The following is a 17,838-nucleotide window of genomic DNA, read 5'->3' as shown; positions in this document are numbered from 1 at the left end:
TTGAAATTTAAAATTTTCTCCACGATTTGTATACACTACTGCAGCGCTTTGAGCGCGAAGTTATGGAATTGGTAAAGGATGAAAGACGCATTTGTCTAATAGCTATACTGCATAATGCTAAAGGAATAATGTACTTACTGTAAAGCCGCCTGAACGCCATGTAGAACTCGTTGATGTCGAGTCTGCCGTCTCTATCGGTGTCGTCGTAATTGATCATGTGTCCAAGCGAGCAGCCCTTGCTCAGCTGTTCGAGGTCCTCGCGTTCGGCTATCTGTTCCAGCTCCTCGCGCTCGAGGTTGCCGTTGTTGTTCTGGTCGTAGTGCGAGAACATTATGCTCACCAGGTACTCCTTGCTGTGGTTGTCCTGGGACATCAGCCGCGCGTGATTGTAGAGCAGCAAGTTGTCCTGTTGATGAGAGAGAGAGAGAGAGAAAATTTTTATTTGCTTCAGTGGCAAAGTAAACACGACGTTTTTACCTTCATGATTTCGTACTCCTGGGCTGAGCAGTCGTCTAGGTCGTAGTTTTCCTCGACAAAGTTCTCCTTGCTGTCGTGTCTGGTCTGGTGGTTGCTCTGCTTCGACGTCGGCGGAGTGGCGTTACCCAGCGGCAGAGCTTTCGGTGTCTCGTGGTGATCGTCTGGAACAAAAACGTCGTCTTTTTCTAGTTCGTCGTCTAATTTATATTTGCTCAACTCGACTCTGTGCCAGTATCCGTTTTCAAACGGCATACAGCTCTTTATTCAGCAACCATAGGAGGAACCTTCAGAGGAGTTTCCACGAATACATGTATACATTCAAGATCAATATAAACGGCACACGCAGTGTGTGAATTTCGCATCGAACTTTCAGGCATTACCCAACCGCAGCAGTAGCAGCAGCAGTAGTAGCAACCTCTAGAGAAAGTATTAAAAGCTTACCGAAGTCCTCGAAATTTCTGCGGCTCGCCGAAATATCGCGTCAGGATAGAGACCGAGTTTCCGTTGTCGGTAGTATAAGCACACGCGCACACAGCCACACTCGGAGTACGTTAATTCAATGGGATGTTCAATCGGATCTCGCGCGGCTGCGAGGTATTAGGATCAGATCGTTACGTATAGCAACTTCCTAATTTCCGCGAATAGCGCTGTAATTATCGCGGCTGCATATTGCATTATGTACATTGATGCGTCTCGACAGCCAAAGACAAACGGCTTCTGCTCGTCATTGGGATTCGATTTTCAGAAGCTGTGAGCATTGTCTGTGAAGCTCCTGTTGCTGCGGGCTTTGTTATCATATCGAGCGAGTGCAGGGATATGGTCGAGTGGGGATATTCGAGGGTTTTGATTTTCAAGGGACTCGTGCGCGGTAACTTTGTGGAGTGTGTGTGTGTGTGTGGTTTACTTTTGAAGTTGAAATTCGGGAATGAGTTTGATCGAGTGATTCAACGACGCGTGAGCTCGACGAACTATTTTGTGACGATCAGTTTTCTGACTGGCGAATAGATAATTTCGTGCACAGCGGAGCTAACTTAATAACTCGATCTTGAGGCTTTGTTAGCTCGTTATGTGCGCGAGCTTCTGTGTTTTGGGAATACGAAGAGTCGAAGTGTGCGATATTAAGTTATGATGCAAGTTACTTAATATGAGGCTTGATTAAACAACAGCCTTCGATAGCTCAGTTGGTAGAGCGGTGGACTGTAGTTGGCATTAAACGAAATCAGAAATCCATAGGTCGCTGGTTCAAATCCGGCTCGAAGGAATATACCTTTTGCATTTTGCATAAATAAATTGACGTATAAATTAATATAGGTAGCGAAAGTATGAATTTTTGATTTTTGAACGTTTGTATAATTAATTATACTTTCGTTAGAATGATTTTGGTTTGTATCTTTTGACTGGCCAGATGCAAAGAGACCGTCTGCTCGAATTATCTTACCGAGTGATCGGAACTTTCACGGCGATACCGGTCCAGTTTCGACTGCTATTACTTCTTTGGAATTGATTAACCAACAGCCTTCGATAGCTCAGTTGGTAGAGCGGTGGACTGTAGTTGGCTTACAAACAAAATCAGAAATCCATAGGTCGCTGGTTCAAATCCGGCTCGAAGGACATCACTTTTGTTTTGCCTCGAAACATCATATCCCCGCGCGGAGCCATAACAAATTTCATTCAAAAAAACAATCAGCCCGTGTTCCAGCTAAATATCCGTCAACGAGCTTTTCAGCGCGTATAACAATCGAAAAAAGCCATGCGATCAATACGCATCAAAGCACCGAGTCAGTATTCTTTCAAACAGAAACAAAACGCCCGCGACCATTTCGAATAACGAAACACACCGATAAAGTGGCTTCCGCTCTAGGGCTGTACAGGAAAGGAAGATATAAAAAAAGGAAGAAAAAAAGCTGAGCGAGAAGCGCACCGCGGATACAAAGGCGCAGAGAGGACGTACGTGTTAATGGAGGCGCGGAATGCAATTTAAACTTGGCCATTACCGTGTCAAAGCCCGCACGCCTTTTAACCCTTTGCGCACTGCTCGGCAGCGGTACATAGCACTTGCCTTCCTACTGGCCATACATTCTCGCTTTAATAATTGACGATATCGAATTAAGCGCGCGAAATCGCATTTGCCGACGCTTTATGCACCGCCGCGCGCGCCAGTGTCTATATAACATATTTCCGCGAGTGCGCGCACCTATAAGATGCGGAGCGCAAAACCAGCTTCTTTGAACTTTGGCCACCGCCGCGTAGCTTCCTGCAGACTCGAGTTAAGTATATCGAGTGAGAGCATAAAGTGGGTTAGTCTGTGCGCGCAGCGACTTTGCCCGAAACTTCGGGATTCCTCGATGCGAGTTGTAATTCTTTGATGAGAAAGAGAGAGAGAGAGAGAGAGAGAGAGAGAGAGAGAGTTTCGACTCGGTCGGCTTTAATCTTTATTTCTTTTGCGGGGAAAAGAGAGAGAGAGAGAGAGAGAGAGAGTCCCTCGAAGATATGTCGCGTCGCTGGGAAATTCGCTGGAAGTGCAGTCTCGAGTATTTGATCGAGTTTGTCATTTTTATGCTTGTCTATCGGCTGCAGCTGTACACAGGAGAAATTCGTATTATTTGTTATTCTCGAGAGTGCACTCGCGATGCGAGTGTTGCCCTCTACTTCCCCCTTCGGTAATTGAAGCTTCCTATACACGTACATGACAGACACGCGCGTACATCGAGTTATTTTATTTCGCTATTAAAACCTGAGCGGCGATACGAACACGCGATGAGATTCCAGACGTACGGTTTATTATTTATATCCCTGTGTGTGCGTCCTTACGACGATGTATAACGAGGAAAGCGCCGAGAGAGAAAAAACAATCGTGCTGCGCGTTATTCTCGCTAAGGAAAAAGGAGACACACAAAAGCTCAGCAGCTCGACGAGCAAAGGGAAGTCGATGCATATGGGTGTGTAGCTGGGAAGAGGAGTTCAACAGCCTCGTGCATGTGCGTGTATTGCGCATTTTTCCTTCCTCTCCTCTTTTTGCATCTGGGAAAAGCCCAGAGAGTGAGGAAACTTTCGGAATAACATCGTTCTCTCGATTTACCATCCCGCTGCGCGTACGGCTGATTTTTAAGACTGCCAGCTCTTGCGGGAATAGTTGATGCATTTCTATAGACACGCACGTCTGCATATATGTAGGCTGCTATGTATAATAAATGCAGCCCCCGCGAGTGTAAGGCGCGTTGATGTGAATATACCTATATGCAGAAATAGACGGAAGAGTTTTCGCGGGTAATAATAGAAAGATGTCACGGGTTTAGCGCGAAGTCGCGCGTGTATTAATGCGCCGGACGAATGATGGTATTTTATTTATAGCCCCGGATGCACCGGTGCATTATGCATGGGGGGGGGGGGGTTGTTCTCTCTCTCTGTATATATGGAAGGGTTGTGCGCTATTGATTTCCCGGGGAGACTCATGCGTCTTCCCTTGAGCGCGATAGCTTTATGGAGTTGGCTTGTCGTTCGAGAAGGTATTACCCTCGAAATTACCGCTATAATATTGTGTATAGTTCTGCTTTTCTGCTATTCGGCGAGACGTACTCGTGTGTGTATATATATATAAATATATATATATATAGGCGATACGAGCGTGGAGAGCTGTAAATTATGGATATATATGGTGAATATGTATATATGCATTGTTATGACAAGAGGTGTATATGAATTATTTTAATGAGGCTATATCGAAGTGAACAATTAAATTAGTTTATTGGAATGGGTAAACTCCGGAATGGATGATTTTATATATGCTGTATCGATACTGGTGCAACATTAAAATTTCCCGTGGCATGAAACGAGCAAGAATTATTTATTTGATTTGATTATTAACATAGTTTCAGCCACGGGTAAAATTAATTTTTCGGCCAATCGAACATTTTGATGAGGTTATGCATTATTACAAATAACAATAAATCAACTTGTTCAAAATGCAAAAGATATATTCCTTCGAGCCGGATTTGAACCAGCGACCTATGGATTTCTGATTTTGTTTAATGCCAACTACAGTCCACCGCTCTACCAACTGAGCTATCGAAGGCGATGTGTTTTCTTTTCACTTTATGCTTCGTGAGCGACATTCTGGCCCACAATCGTAACACTTTCACCGGTGCGTTTCGAAAGACGGTAGCGCGAAGCGCATCGTCCGTACGCGCGCTCTTGGACCGCCGCATAATAATCGCCCGCTCGCTAAAGAGATAACTCTTTATCGAAGACAGACGGTGTTATGCATTCGATGGGCCTATTTTTACTTTTGCAAGAGATGAGCACCTTATCATCTCTGATTTTGTAATGGTAGCGAGGTCTTTGATACCTGGTTGATACTTTTAGAGAATGGAGTTTTTCAATCGTGATTTACTTCGGGCAAAATCCTCATAATTTATAACTTTATAAAATCTTTTAAAATTTTGCATACTAGTCGATGTCCTGTACATGCGTAGCCTGAAGAATAATGAAAAAGTACAGGACTTACATAATTTTCGTTGTCAGAGAATGTCTTTAAGGAGAACTGCCTTACCGAACAATTTCAAAAGACTTGCTCAGCAACTTTTGGGCGCTATACGAAAGAAAGTGACCTGGTTTCGGGGGCGATGTGTATCAATTGATTACCTTAAATTTCTGGATCAGTCACTTAAAAACAACAGCCTTCGATAGCTCAGTTGGTAGAGCGGTGGACTGTAGTGGTCAATAAACAAATTCAGATATCCATAGGTCGCTGGTTCAAATCCGGCTCGAAGGAATATATTTTTTATATTTTAGACAAGTAGATTAACAAAATTATCCAATAGTGCACGAGAATTAATCTTTGATTTTTGCCAACTACACATAGGATGAAAATTCTGATGAATAGCAATTCATTGCTGATTCATTTTTCGAATCTTAGACCCTTACTAAGTACTTTTATTATTTAATGAACAATCTTTATAAAAACTCAACCCTTTTCAGTATGTTGCCATAATTGTCATGCTTTAGCAGTTTCCTGGTTACGGGGGCAATAGCACCTTGATAAACACTTGGAAATTATTTTTTAGAGAAGTTTGAACTTTGTTTAAAGTATATCCATACTCGGGAGTTTCTGATAAATACGCTTTTAGCTATCGTTTCACGTTTCTCATCAAGCAACAGCCTTCGATAGCTCAGTTGGTAGAGCGGTGGACTGTAGTTGGTTTATTAACAATAAATGAAATCAGAAATCCATAGGTCGCTGGTTCAAATCCGGCTCGAAGGATTACTTTTGCAATTAAAAACTAAAAAAAACTATTGAAACTTCAAATTAATTATTTATTATTTGTTTGATTATATTTTGCAGTAACATTTACAGTCAAATCATAAAAAGAAACTGCTAATAAATTATTTAGTAGCCTGATTTGGCTTATAGCTACACAATAACTAAAATTACAAAGCAGCGCCTAGCTAAAATATAATCTATTTCTTCACTGTCTATAAAGATAACAGTTAAACAGATGTAAACTCGATAACTCGTCTGCGCCCCGATAAAAAATGCGAGCTTGTCAACAGCCTTCGATAGCTCAGTTGGTAGAGCGGTGGACTGTAGTTGGTGTTTAACAAAATCAGAAATCCATAGGTCGCTGGTTCAAATCCGGCTCGAAGGAATAATTTTTTGTAAATTTTCAAATAATTGGGAACATCTTAGAACTTAAGGATTTCGTCAAACAAAACAAGTGGAGTCCGATTATTTCAATATTTCAACAATTTATTTATTTTTGGAAAGAATTTACTGGAAGGCATTCCTCGGAAGTATCATAATAAATTTTATATATTCATATTATATATATTTAGTATATAAAAGCGCTACTTTTGTACTGTTGATAAAATTATTAATTGTGTGTATAAACAATTTGATCCTTTTTAGCACTCGTATGCAGATAAGGCCAGTGCCTCACTATACTCGACTCTGATCTATTGATTAACTATTCATTATCGTAATCAGTACTATTGACCTATCTCGATCGTGGCCTCATCAAAATTCAGTCTCATCATTTCCCAAAACCAAGAATAACTTCTCAAAATTCTTCTCCCCCATCCTTGAATCTTGATACCATTACCGATAAAACAGGGACCTTCCTTCCCTCACCGGCACCGCCGAAAATCTGCAAGTAAACAAGGAGCATCGACTCACCTCTGTGCAGGCACCGCATCAGCCGGCTCGCCGTGAGCGGTGTTCCAAGATTGCAGGCCGCTCGGTGCAGCTCGCAATGGTTGGCGTAGACTTTACCGTCGCTGCCGCAGACGGGCCTGTGACGGCGGGCGCAGCGCTTCGCGCAAACGCACAGTCCGAGCCCACCGTCGGGCGAGACTTGGCACTCGCGGCCCGCTCCGCAGTACTTGCCAGCGCACGGATCTGCAAAGCAAACGATTCGTTGTATTATTTTATTTGTAAAAACCTTTGACGACGTCACTTTAAAAAAACGTCAAACCCAATAACGCTCTCCACATGCGGCCAACTGAAGGAATTAATTCATCAAGAATTAATCCCCCGTACGCAGCTAAACTTCGTAAGCCAGCAGCACATCGAAAGCAAGCAAAAAGAGAAATCTCCATCAGAGAAGAGGTCCATCCGCGTAATTACCCGGCGCGCGCTCGCGAAAAAAAGTCGTCGTAGTCGGGGGGTATGGATGCTTGATGAGAAAAATGTGCAAAAAGGATCGCGGGAGGAAAAATACATAAAACGCAGAGAGAGAGAAAGAGAGAGAGAGAGAGAGAGAGAGAGAGAGAGAGAGAGAGAGAGAGAGAGAGAATTGAACGCGCCGCGGAGCAACAAGTGGCTCCGCGCCCGCACGCTTTGAAACGTTTGTCCGCTCTCTCTCTCTCTCTCTCTCTCTCTCTCTCTCTCTCTCTCTCTACACTGTGATATATATACACCCACTGCGGGTGTACTGGAGAACGATGTGTTCGCGCGCTTATTATTGCAAGTCTGCGGGTGGAGAACAATCCGTCTTTGGCTTGTTTTGAAGAATCGCTCTCGGCTTAATTGAAATGGCTGAGAGGAGTAATTGGCTCTTGACAATATAATACGTAGACTCCTTTCTCAATTTACTTTGTGACGCTGTATTCTTCACGTAACGCATGTGTATGGGTATTATTACTGCACTACCGGTGATTACTACTCTAATATGGATGAAATTTCAAGACACGATTCCAAAAGCATCTGCATTCGAAAACCTCTCGAACTTCAAACAAGCCGCAAGCATCGAAGCAGCCCGTCCACTTCCGCATACAATACACGAGTCTCTCTCTCTCAGCGGAGGCAATGCCAACTTCCCCACAAAAACTCGTAGGCAAAGGAAAAGTTTACGGCGTCGGCGAGGCAATTTCCTCGAAAATGGAAAAATTGATTGACAGACTTTATGAGCGGGCTTCTCGTCTCTCTCCGCTATAAGAGGCGCGACAATTCGCGTAAAGGAGCGCAGATCGAGAAATATATACGCGAGCGCGGAAATGGAGAGGTACCGCACCGGCGACGTTATACTGACAGGGAGTTCGATCTCTATGCTAATCTCGAAGTTAGATATTGAATTCGTGATCCTCGCAGCTGGCATTGCTGTGTATAGATCGACGGGGGACGGCGCGAGTAAACTTTTATTCGCGATTCTTCCACGTCCGACTTGTCTATATAGCTTCTCGCTTCGCTCTTCTTTTATTCGAGCCGCTGATGAAGTTGCTGGGAGTAACGAAATCGGCGCAGCAGACTCTCGCGATCGTTCGCGAAAGGGAATATTTTAGTTTTTCGAGTTTTTCGATCTGTATCATAGCCAATATCGACAGGCTTTACGAGGGCGAGTGCGTATATTTGCGCGGTATTTATACGCAATGAAGTTTAGTGCAGAATTTTAATTTATGCCGCGGCCGGCGAACGAAATTAATACCAGAGGTGCCTCGGACGCAAGGCGATAATTTGCGGCGTACATTTAAAATCCATTTACAATTTAACATTAGCATTTCTCATGTAAATTCAAGCGAGCTCGCGGTGTCAAATGTTCGTCCGACGAATATAATTTTGAACTTGCGCGCGCGTTGTACCAGACGGCCGATACACGATATCGCGTCGCGTGGAACATTTATCACCAGCCCGGGGCCATTATAAAATAATAATGGCGGGAACCCGCGTCGCTTCGAAAATAGCCGTCAAATTGTCGGCTGTAATTATTGCCTCCCGGAGAATTCAAAAATTATTCGCTTCGCCTGAACGTTCAATTATCGATGCTGCGTTGCGCTTAAACATAGAGCTTTTAAACTCGAGGTCACGTTTTCGATTCAAATTTTAATTTTCTGCGACGACGATGAAAAGCAAAGCACTCACTGCGTCCGAAGTAGTCATCCTCGACGTTCGCGGATGTCGGCACAGCCCCGACCTCCTGAGCTCCGTTCTCCGGCTGAGCTGTGCTGATGACATCCGATGGTGTACTGGCGGAATCGTGTTGTCGGTGCACGGTGATGTAGTGGTGACGCTTCGTATGCTGCAACGCAAAAAGCAGATGGAACGTATTAGATAAAAATGCAAATGACGCGCTCCGCTGGCAGGGTTCGTCATATTTTTTAATTTCAGCCGGAGCTATTAACGTCGGCTAATTAATTCCTGCAACGCGCGAGCAAGAGCTAAAGGGACGCCGCGCTCTCTGATGCGGCGATGTAAATTTTCGAGTATATATATATATTTACATAAATGCGCCGCCAGTAAATAACTCTCGCGCTATGCAGCCATGAGTAATTAAAACTGCTCATGTTTGCTGATTACATTGGCCCATACATTTCAGCGCGCGAGAGCCGCGAATAATTTAACGAAAAAATGCGGAGCTTGTGTGTACACAATTTCTTCTCGTCAACGAAGCATATGGCCACGTGATATACACGCGCGCAGGAACGAATCCAATATTTGGAATCGTGGAATTCGAGATTGAGCGGCGATATAGACGGGAGAGAAAGCTCTATTCAACGAACGCGACGGTGTCTGAAGGGGGAGGACTCGTCGATTCGCGAAGGGTTCGGAAAGTTACGCCCCATTAAGGCTGAGTCGTCGTCCGCGCGCGCTCCGCTAACTTGATGATATCTTTAAGTGATTCCGTTTAATTGCCGAATCTGCTTTAGCACAGCGATTATACTGCGGGAACATCGCGTATACAACACAATGTTTTATATATTCTTTTCGCGTAGTTCGATCTTTCTCTTTTCCAGCAATATAAGCGTACTTCATTTGCATGTATTCATCGGGAACAACAGAATTACGACGAGCTTAATTAAGCTCTCTTATACCCTCTCCTGACCTTAATTCTCGCGCTCGAAAAAGTTCATCACGTAGCACTGTGCGAGTGTGTGTGCGGCGTAAAAAAGGAGTGCAGCGCGAGCCCAGGAGGAAAACATGGACTTTCGAGAGAAGACTTTTCATTTTCTGCGATGGCTGTGGAAAAAAACTTCGCGCGGCCGGCAGAGACTTGGCAAATACAAGGTAAACGTCGGGGAAAAAAGCTCGTGTAAGGAATGAAGAGTATGCTACAGCGCGAGGCCCGGAGAGAAAATTGCGGGTAAGGAAAAAGTTAATTTAATGTAACTCGCTATCGAGAAGTTTATACGCTGATCAGCACAAAGAAGGCTAATCATAATTTGGACAAATATTGGTTTATATAATTTTTTCGGCGTTTAACCAGTGCCGCAATTACGCGTAAGGAGTTGTCCACTTTTTCCCGTCGGCCAGACTATAGCAGCTCTGAATCGAAAGAACCTGTAATTGGATCACTTATGTCGCTGGCAAAGCTTCAATTATCCTCTTAATTTCCTCGCAGTTGTATCTCGACCACACCACCGCGCGTGCGATCCGCAACTCTAATGGCCTTTTGAAGCGCAGTTTAAAAAAAAGGGAAGGAAAATAGGTCGCGGGATGGTTTCCCGCTGAAGAATTCTTCAAACTCGCTTTAACAGTTTAATTATACAAAACAGAGCGCGAGATATCATTGAAATAAAATCCGCAGCTGAGAGAGAGAGAACGGGACAAAGTTTAATTTGTTTTTTCTATATAATTGAATTGCTGCTGCCTTTGATATTTTTAATCCGAGCAGCTCGCTGCAGAAAAAGAAAATAAATATCCAAGGCTCCTGTCCCTTTCAAACGCATGCAAACTTTTGTTCGGCCGAAGGTTGGGGAGGGAAAAAATATACTTTCGTAAGTAGTTTCAGTTCGTGTTAAAATTTTCGACACTATTCATTTCTCCGCGACTTTTCCACTCCATTGTCCGACGCATTATACAGCCGGCAAAGAAACTCCCGAGGAAAAAAAAAGAAGCTCGAAGGATGAGTTGAAGATAAAGAAGTTTCTCTGCCAAGCTTCGCTGCGAAGTTTCCTCGCGACGACTCGCGCGCGGACTTTCTTTTCGACGTGCTAATTATCGGCCCGCGAAAAGTTCCCCGAGGCCGAAAACTCCGCTTCGATTATACGGGCGGATACAAGTTCCGATTAGCATGATGCTCTAACTCCGCGATGGATTTTTCTTTGAACTCCGCATAAGTTGCGCTACTCGATTATGCGCGGCTATCGTCGAGAAATGAAAAATATCGGAGATCGTCGCCCCCCGGTTCCGTTAATATACGAAAGCGCGCTGACCCCTCGGATTTTCCTCTTATATTACGTCTTTCATTTGTAAAAATTTAATTTATCCGATGCCGGAAAATCTGCTCAAACAAAAACGTCATCGCCCTTTTATCGAATAATATCTGAAAAAATGTATTCACTCGGCTAATTGACAGCTTGCGAATATCGTTGTATTTCGAATGTATATAAAAATGACAAACGCAGGGATACATCAGCGTCTGATAAAAAAGAACAATTCCAACGGCTCTTTTTCAAACTGCGCACGATACCGTACATGCACAAGGTATATCTTCCGGGACTAATGGCCATTCCAGTCGAAATATATACTTAAGTCGTCGCGTAACAATAACTCAGCCATCGCGCGTCTTTCCATAATTTTCCGCGGTAAAAAAGCCCAACTTCTTCAGCAAAGCCACATGCATAGCCAGACATAAATTCCACACCGACGTCATAAAAATGCAAATACACGCAAGCACGCGATCTACACTCGAGTAATAACAAACATGCCCGCAGGGGGCTACATCGCTATATCCTCTCTCTCGAGCTCTTAATTCGTCGTCTTCGTCTGCTGGGAGGACGATAAATTTCCGCGCGAGGGTGTAAATTAAGCGGTTCTCGTTCTGCGGTCGATCGAATTATTCGCGTGTGGCGTCGGAGAGGGCTTTGGCCGAATACGTGCGCACGAGCGAGAGAGCGCAGTATGGCTGGCGCAGGAAATTGACCTGACGAACGGACAGTACGTGTTACTCGCCGTCGAGGGAGAGACAATCAATTCGAAAGAGAAGAGACCCTCTCGCGTGTGTGGAGTTACATGCCAGTGTTGGCTTGATCGCTTCTTTTGTATGTCCGAAGCTGTTTTTATACGCTTCTCCTTTTATTCTCCGCCTGCGCATGGTCGAGGATTGAAATGAAGGCAGCTTCGGCTTCTAATTAATTTTTCTAATTTACCGGCAGCGGTTTTACTATATGCGTCTTCTCCGCTGAATCTCATTGACCTCCATCGGTAGTAGAGAGCATGGATAAAATAACGACGACGGCATCCCTCGAATTTTCCCAATTCTGCCCTTTGCCTCCCTTGAGACATCGCCGCGCTGAAAATACGCGGGAGAGCGGTCGAAAATGAAATGGATGCTCAGTACGGGATAAATGGTCGGATTATCATTTCCTTGCGCCGACCCGGAGACTCTTTTATGTACACGCACGACCCGCGCCACTACAGGCTCTTTATTAAGGCGGATATAAGAGGGAAGGATCGTTACTTTGAACGCGGTTGAGATTAGCTCGAGCTTTTTCGGGGTGCGAATTTATTCGGCTGTTCTGGGGTTGTAAAGCGTGATTCTGCGGAGTGTGCGTTGGAGGAAGCTGACAAGCGGAAAATACTTTGCTTCTCGAGTAAACTGGAAATGTGTATTTTGAGATTGTTGAGCCGCGAGACGCAAAAGCTTTTAAAAATACTCACGCGCGCTTTTTCGAAACGTCGCTCACTTTTGTATAAAACGTGGCGCTAAACTTCCCAGCGGTTATATCCAAGGATGAATCAAAATTTTTACCTCCAACTGACGTAATACCGTATACGCGCGAAAAGAAACCATCGCCTCCCACTTACAAGCTCAAAAGCGCGCTTCCGCTGTGGATTCCCGCAAAAACTGCGGGAAAATCGAAGGAGAGATAAGCGTTCTCGCGAGTTCCCTCTGCTCGGAGCTGCACGATTCCGATAATAATGTCTCTCTCTCTCTCTCTCTCTCTCTCTCTCTCTCTCTCTCTCTCTCTTCGCTGGGTTAACCTTCGCCCTAATCGCGCGCACGAATAGCCCCGCTCTTTGGGGCGTGCCGAGCTTTATATACACACTGACTTTTGCGCGGACGCAGCCATCTTGCGGCCCCCGATGTCACGGAAGATAAGGGCTGGATGTTCGATAACGGTCACTTTGGGGTTACACGCTCTAATAGAGGCTTTTTTCTCAGAGCTCGCTGTTTGCGCATCCGAGCTGCGCTCACACTGGCTTTACTTGCGCTAATTCGAATCCGAGCCTTTTTTTTTGGTACTTTTACTTCCGATCGTTTTCGGTTACGGCAGTTTTGAAACTTCAAGAGCGAGCTTTGTGCTCTCGATTTTACAGCGAAAAATCCAATCAACGCGCGCATAGAATATCGCGCATATGTGAATTTTTATTAAAATACGATATCTTTGAAGCGCAGAGCTTGCCCGGGGGGCGAGTCGGGTCCTGACCTGTTTCCGGCGAGCTAGAAAATAAAATTTCGCATTCGAAAATCAAAAAAATGTTATATAGCCCCGAAGTTCGTATATACACACAATGCAGCAGCAGCGAAATAAAAACTCCGGTACTTCTGAAAATCCGCTGGAAAAAATAAAACATTTATTACCCTCGACGATCGAGCGAGCACGTATATATTACTTTCGCGAGAAAACCAAATTTCAATATCGAAGCTCTATATCTTTCGACGAGTAGTTCCCTTTAATTTCCGTTTAAACGAGATTTCACCTCTGCAAGGGACAGAGCAGTAGACTCTCTCTCTCTCTCTCTCTCTCTCTCTCTCTCTCTCTCTCTCTCTCTCTCTTTTGCCACGGCTTTATTTCAAAGTACGTCTTACGTAGCGCGTCGTTCTTTTTTCCCGGCTCTGCAAAGGCGCGCGTCGGGCGCTTTTATTCCGTCGGAAAAATCGCGAGACAGGAGAATTAGTTAAAATGGAACGGCGTCGTGCTCGTCGAGCAGTATAAGCTATATGTATAGAGAGAGAGAGAGAGAGAGAGAGAGAGAGAAAGAGCTGGTGCGACCAGCTGGTGTCCGCGCGCGCGGCAACTGCGTTATCCCTATTGAGTTAGCTTCCGTAAAAGGATGCGTCTATAGTGGCTGCCGTGTACACGCTGGCTATGCTATAGCCCAGGCGAGTATTCGGGATAAATTTTACGGGAAAGCACGCTGTTAAAATGATGGAGTGGAGTTTGAGAGTTTTGTACTCGGGAGTTGTGTTGGCGGCGCTTGTATGATATGCCGTTTACGAAATTTCAAATTTATGCCAATGACTTTTAATTCCACACACGGGCAGCAGTTCTCGACGAAATTCGCGTATACGCCGATCCATTATTGCGAAATCGATAACGCGAGGGGAAAAAGAAAAGCCTGTAGTTATCTGTATTATACAGTTTAAAAGCGTGTAACTAGCCTCTTCAGCATCAGCTCATAGCCAGAAAATAAAGAACAAAAGCAGCCGGCACGTAGTGTCTCGGGTGTATAACGCCGCCGCCGCCGCCGCGTCGACGTTCGACATTTTATTCGCGTCGGCGAGACTGTCTTCTTCCCTCGATTTCGTGACTCTCTTTCTTTCTCTCGCGCGCGTGTCAGGCTTTTGCCCTTTTTTTCCCTCCTTTACGTTCGCTGATCTCGAGGTCTTGAGGGAACTTTTTACTTCATTGTCTCTCTCTCTCTCTCTCTCTCTCTCTCTCTCTCTCTCTCTCTCTCTCTCTCTCGGCGCAATAGTACTTAGATGCGCTCGATTACTGCGAGCACTTTTTTGCCTTATGATATTTGTTTGATGACTCGGTGAATCTTGTTTGCGGTCGGGCTTTTTGTATTATAGCTGAATAATGAAAAATTCGCGGACAGAGGATAATAATTGATCGGCGAAATGCTCGAGGGGGAAAAATTCGATTCCGCGGAAAATTATATGCCAAGGCATCAAAATTCAAGCAATTTCCCGAGGTCATATCCGCAAATTTGATTTATCACAGCGGGCTTATTACTCGAACGGTTTTATGCGTGGGCATCGCATCGATTTTTCGGCTTACTCGACGGCTTTCGAGCCGAGTTCTTCCACTGTTAGCACATCGGCAATTTGCTGTCGCGGCAGTAACTTTTCGTAGGAATAGCAGATCTACATTTTTACCGGGTCTCGCGAGCGCGACCCGATTAAAATTCCGACACACCGGACGTGTAAGTACAACCGACCTGAATTTTCCTTTCGACGAAGTCTGACACACTTGCTTGGCTCTTGCTCCTTTATTTCGAGGACATTTTTCAAAGAAGATACAAGTCCAACAACTTTTTTTTTACTTCGATCGAAGTATCCGTGCAAAAATTATTAAACCGGAGAATATCGAGATGCGCTTTTTGCATAAATTATCAGGCCTGATGGCGCCAGCGAAGTTCTTCCCGAAGGAGCACTATCCCCCGAGGTATATCTATACCTATAAGGTTATGCACAACCCGCATGCATTTCTCTCCGGGCCGTTCGCTATCTTCCAAAAGTCAATATACCGGAGCCGAGATTTCTGGAGAAATAATATTACCCTCGCGAATATTTTCGAGAGTATACAACTATCCAAATTACACTACACAGGTACTCGTGCTCTCGCAACCTTCGCTACTCGGAAGAGGGTTGAGAATCTCGGCTGGTCGCGCGCATTTTCTCTCCACAGCTCTTTCCCGATAACGGCGCCGACACACACTTGGCCCAGCTTATCTCTCCTTCTCAACGCTGCGCAGCATCAGCAGCAGTAGTCGGGGGAGGGATCAATGCCGGCTTTCCGCGTTTTTTGCGCGGATTCCCGAGCACTATTGCAGACGTGATTAAAAAGAGCCGACGCGGGAGAGCAACGGCTGCAGGAGTATTTTACGCGTGTTCCCTCTTTGCTGCAGGGCCGGGTTTAATTTTGGAACGACGTTTGAGTTAATTCGACTTTTATCGGAAAAGCCATAGCTTTCTAGTAGGCGATTGTCTTTCGATTTTTCAAAGGGCCGGGATAATTCATTTTGTTGCGAGTTTCGACGGAAGTCGCATACGAGATCGGCGAGCTGACGCGTGGGTGAATATTTTTTTACAAGCGTGGAAAAAATGTATCACGACGGTGTGTCATCGATAGCCCTGCGTTTGATTCGGATATTCGTGAAAAAATCATCCGGATGAAAGAGTAGAACATGCGAGGTCGTATTTCAATCAAATTTTCACCGGTTTAACAATGGCTTCGTCAAAGGTTCGTTTTATAAGGGCATACAGGCAGCTTCGCACGATGAAATTTAATTCTCGCGAAATTAAACCGGGAAGCAGGCTTCACAAAAAAAAACACGAAAATTTACTCACAGCGATTATACTTCCATCGCGCGAGGACCTCGAGAAACCATTAAGATCTCGAGGTATTAAAAGCGAGAGATGAGCTGGAGACTTTAATTAGGAATATTAAAGGATTCGCTAGGAAAAATTGAAATCAATCTAATTAACTTAATTAACTTATTAATTATGCGCAATGATGTCTTTTAATTAAAACAGAAACGGAGGAAGCTGCGTGTACTTTCAGAAGCGGGATAAAAATAACAAAAGTCTCAGAGAAAAATCTTCAACTGGCGAAGAAAAGCTCGAGTGTTTTTACTTTTGTATTAAAGAAAGCGCTGTGTCTCCCTTCGAGCTTGAACTCATTTTTCCGCTCAATTTACACGCCTTTAATTACGGAAATTTAATACACCCGTCTGCCACCTCCCAAAGACTAAGAAAACTCCATCGGTCGTCCTTTCTCTCTGCAGCGCATCGGCCCTCGTTAATTCTTTCCTGCGTCTCGCTACTGCAGAATCGCCAAGTGACAAACTTTTCCGGTCCTTTGATCAAGTCGGCGATACAGGCCGATTGACGCGGCGGACTCCCGGGAAAGGGGCCGTTTTCTCTAGTCAGAGGTAATCCAATTTACCGACGAGATGCTATATGGTGATTTTTTTCAGCGATTCATCGATCCTTTAGATTCTTCGCTGCGATTTCACGAGGATGTTTTCGTACCAAAGCGGTTGTAATTTTTTGGGTATGGAAATGACGAGGGTAAATAGATTGGACGGATGAGCGTTCGATTGGATTTTTTTACACCGATGCGATTATATCGTAACGAAATTTATCGAACTTTGACATTCGATCTCGTTAATTGGAATCAAAGTTGAGAGATCGTGGTTTTATCCGTGTTACGCAATAAACAGACCTTACATTTTCGAGCTTATCGAGTTCCCCTGTCCCAGAGCGTCAAAGAGGAAATCCGGCTGGCAATATAATGCATCAAAGCCACGCGAGAAACAAACATGAAAACGCGAATCTGCATAATTTTCTGCAGCCGGTAGAAAAAGCTCTCTTCTCGTCATCAACGCGTCGAATAAAAGCCGCGCTGCGAAAGCGAAAGCAGCTCGAATTCACACACTGGAGACACAAAGAATCGCGCGTCAAAGAGCCAACATTTTTGTCGGGCTCATACGCGTGCACACATCGAGGAGGAGGACGAATTCCCCGCAGTATATATCTCCGCGCATTTATAATTTCGAGCCGCTCGTCGTAATCAAAAGCGCTGGCACTGCTCTTTTGCGAGAGAGAGAGAGAGAAAGAGAGAGAGAGAGAGAGAGAGAGAGAGAGAGAGAGAGAGAGAGAGAAATAGTGCGCGCATAACGAGGAGCGGCGAGTCACTCGGTGATTGCTAAAGTAATTTCTTGAGAAGAGGCGCAAAAGGGACGGTAATTATGCGTAATCAACTGATTGGATTTCCCGAGGAGATTCTCTCCTTCTCTATAGTCGTGCGTTCTTGCCGTCGGTTCCTCTCGTTTTGCTTTTCCTTCTTTTTGTATTCATTGGCCGGCTGTGTTTGTAGACATCTGCGATTGCTCGAGAGGAGGATTTTCTGATTGAAGTGGACGCGAGTATCGGGAGATTCGCTTTCTGTGCTTAACTTTGATAATTATCCGAAGAT

General features: G+C 44.7%; 1 protein-coding gene and 6 non-coding genes across 10 annotated transcripts in view; 5 read left to right on the top strand and 2 right to left on the bottom strand.

Annotated features, from left to right (window-relative positions):
- LOC100115398 (follistatin-related protein 5) overlaps positions 1–17,838 on the bottom strand; it is a 156,077-nt gene that overhangs the window by 9,091 nt on the left and 129,148 nt on the right. For all 4 annotated transcript variants that reach the window (XM_031927797.2, XM_016983315.3, XM_031927799.2 and 1 more), the window contains 4 exons: positions 8,831–8,987; positions 6,650–6,871; positions 478–638; positions 139–406 (listed from right to left, as the gene is read on the bottom strand). In XM_031927797.2, the coding sequence (XP_031783657.1) occupies positions 139–406; positions 478–638; positions 6,650–6,871; positions 8,831–8,987 (808 nt within the window). The remainder of the gene's footprint in view (positions 1–138; positions 407–477; positions 639–6,649; positions 6,872–8,830; positions 8,988–17,838) is intronic.
- On the top strand, positions 1,644–1,738 carry TRNAY-GUA. The gene is made up of 2 exons: positions 1,644–1,680; positions 1,703–1,738. It is a non-coding gene; the product is annotated as a tRNA-Tyr (tRNA).
- On the top strand, positions 1,993–2,088 carry TRNAY-GUA. The gene is made up of 2 exons: positions 1,993–2,029; positions 2,053–2,088. It is a non-coding gene; the product is annotated as a tRNA-Tyr (tRNA).
- On the bottom strand, positions 4,455–4,549 carry TRNAY-GUA. Its single transcript has 2 exons — positions 4,513–4,549; positions 4,455–4,490 (listed from the first exon to the last, which is right to left on the bottom strand). It is a non-coding gene; the product is annotated as a tRNA-Tyr (tRNA).
- On the top strand, positions 5,154–5,248 carry TRNAY-GUA. The gene is made up of 2 exons: positions 5,154–5,190; positions 5,213–5,248. It is a non-coding gene; the product is annotated as a tRNA-Tyr (tRNA).
- Positions 5,635–5,737, top strand: TRNAY-GUA. The gene is made up of 2 exons: positions 5,635–5,671; positions 5,702–5,737. It is a non-coding gene; the product is annotated as a tRNA-Tyr (tRNA).
- Positions 6,028–6,122, top strand: TRNAY-GUA. Its single transcript has 2 exons — positions 6,028–6,064; positions 6,087–6,122. It is a non-coding gene; the product is annotated as a tRNA-Tyr (tRNA).

The sequence above is a fragment of the Nasonia vitripennis genome, chromosome 3 (assembly GCF_009193385.2).
Source record: "Nasonia vitripennis strain AsymCx chromosome 3, Nvit_psr_1.1, whole genome shotgun sequence".
NCBI classification, from domain to species: Eukaryota; Metazoa; Arthropoda; class Insecta; order Hymenoptera; family Pteromalidae; genus Nasonia; species Nasonia vitripennis.
The sequence above is the reverse complement of the archived record's forward strand: the minus strand, read 5'-3'. Positions and strand labels throughout refer to the sequence as shown.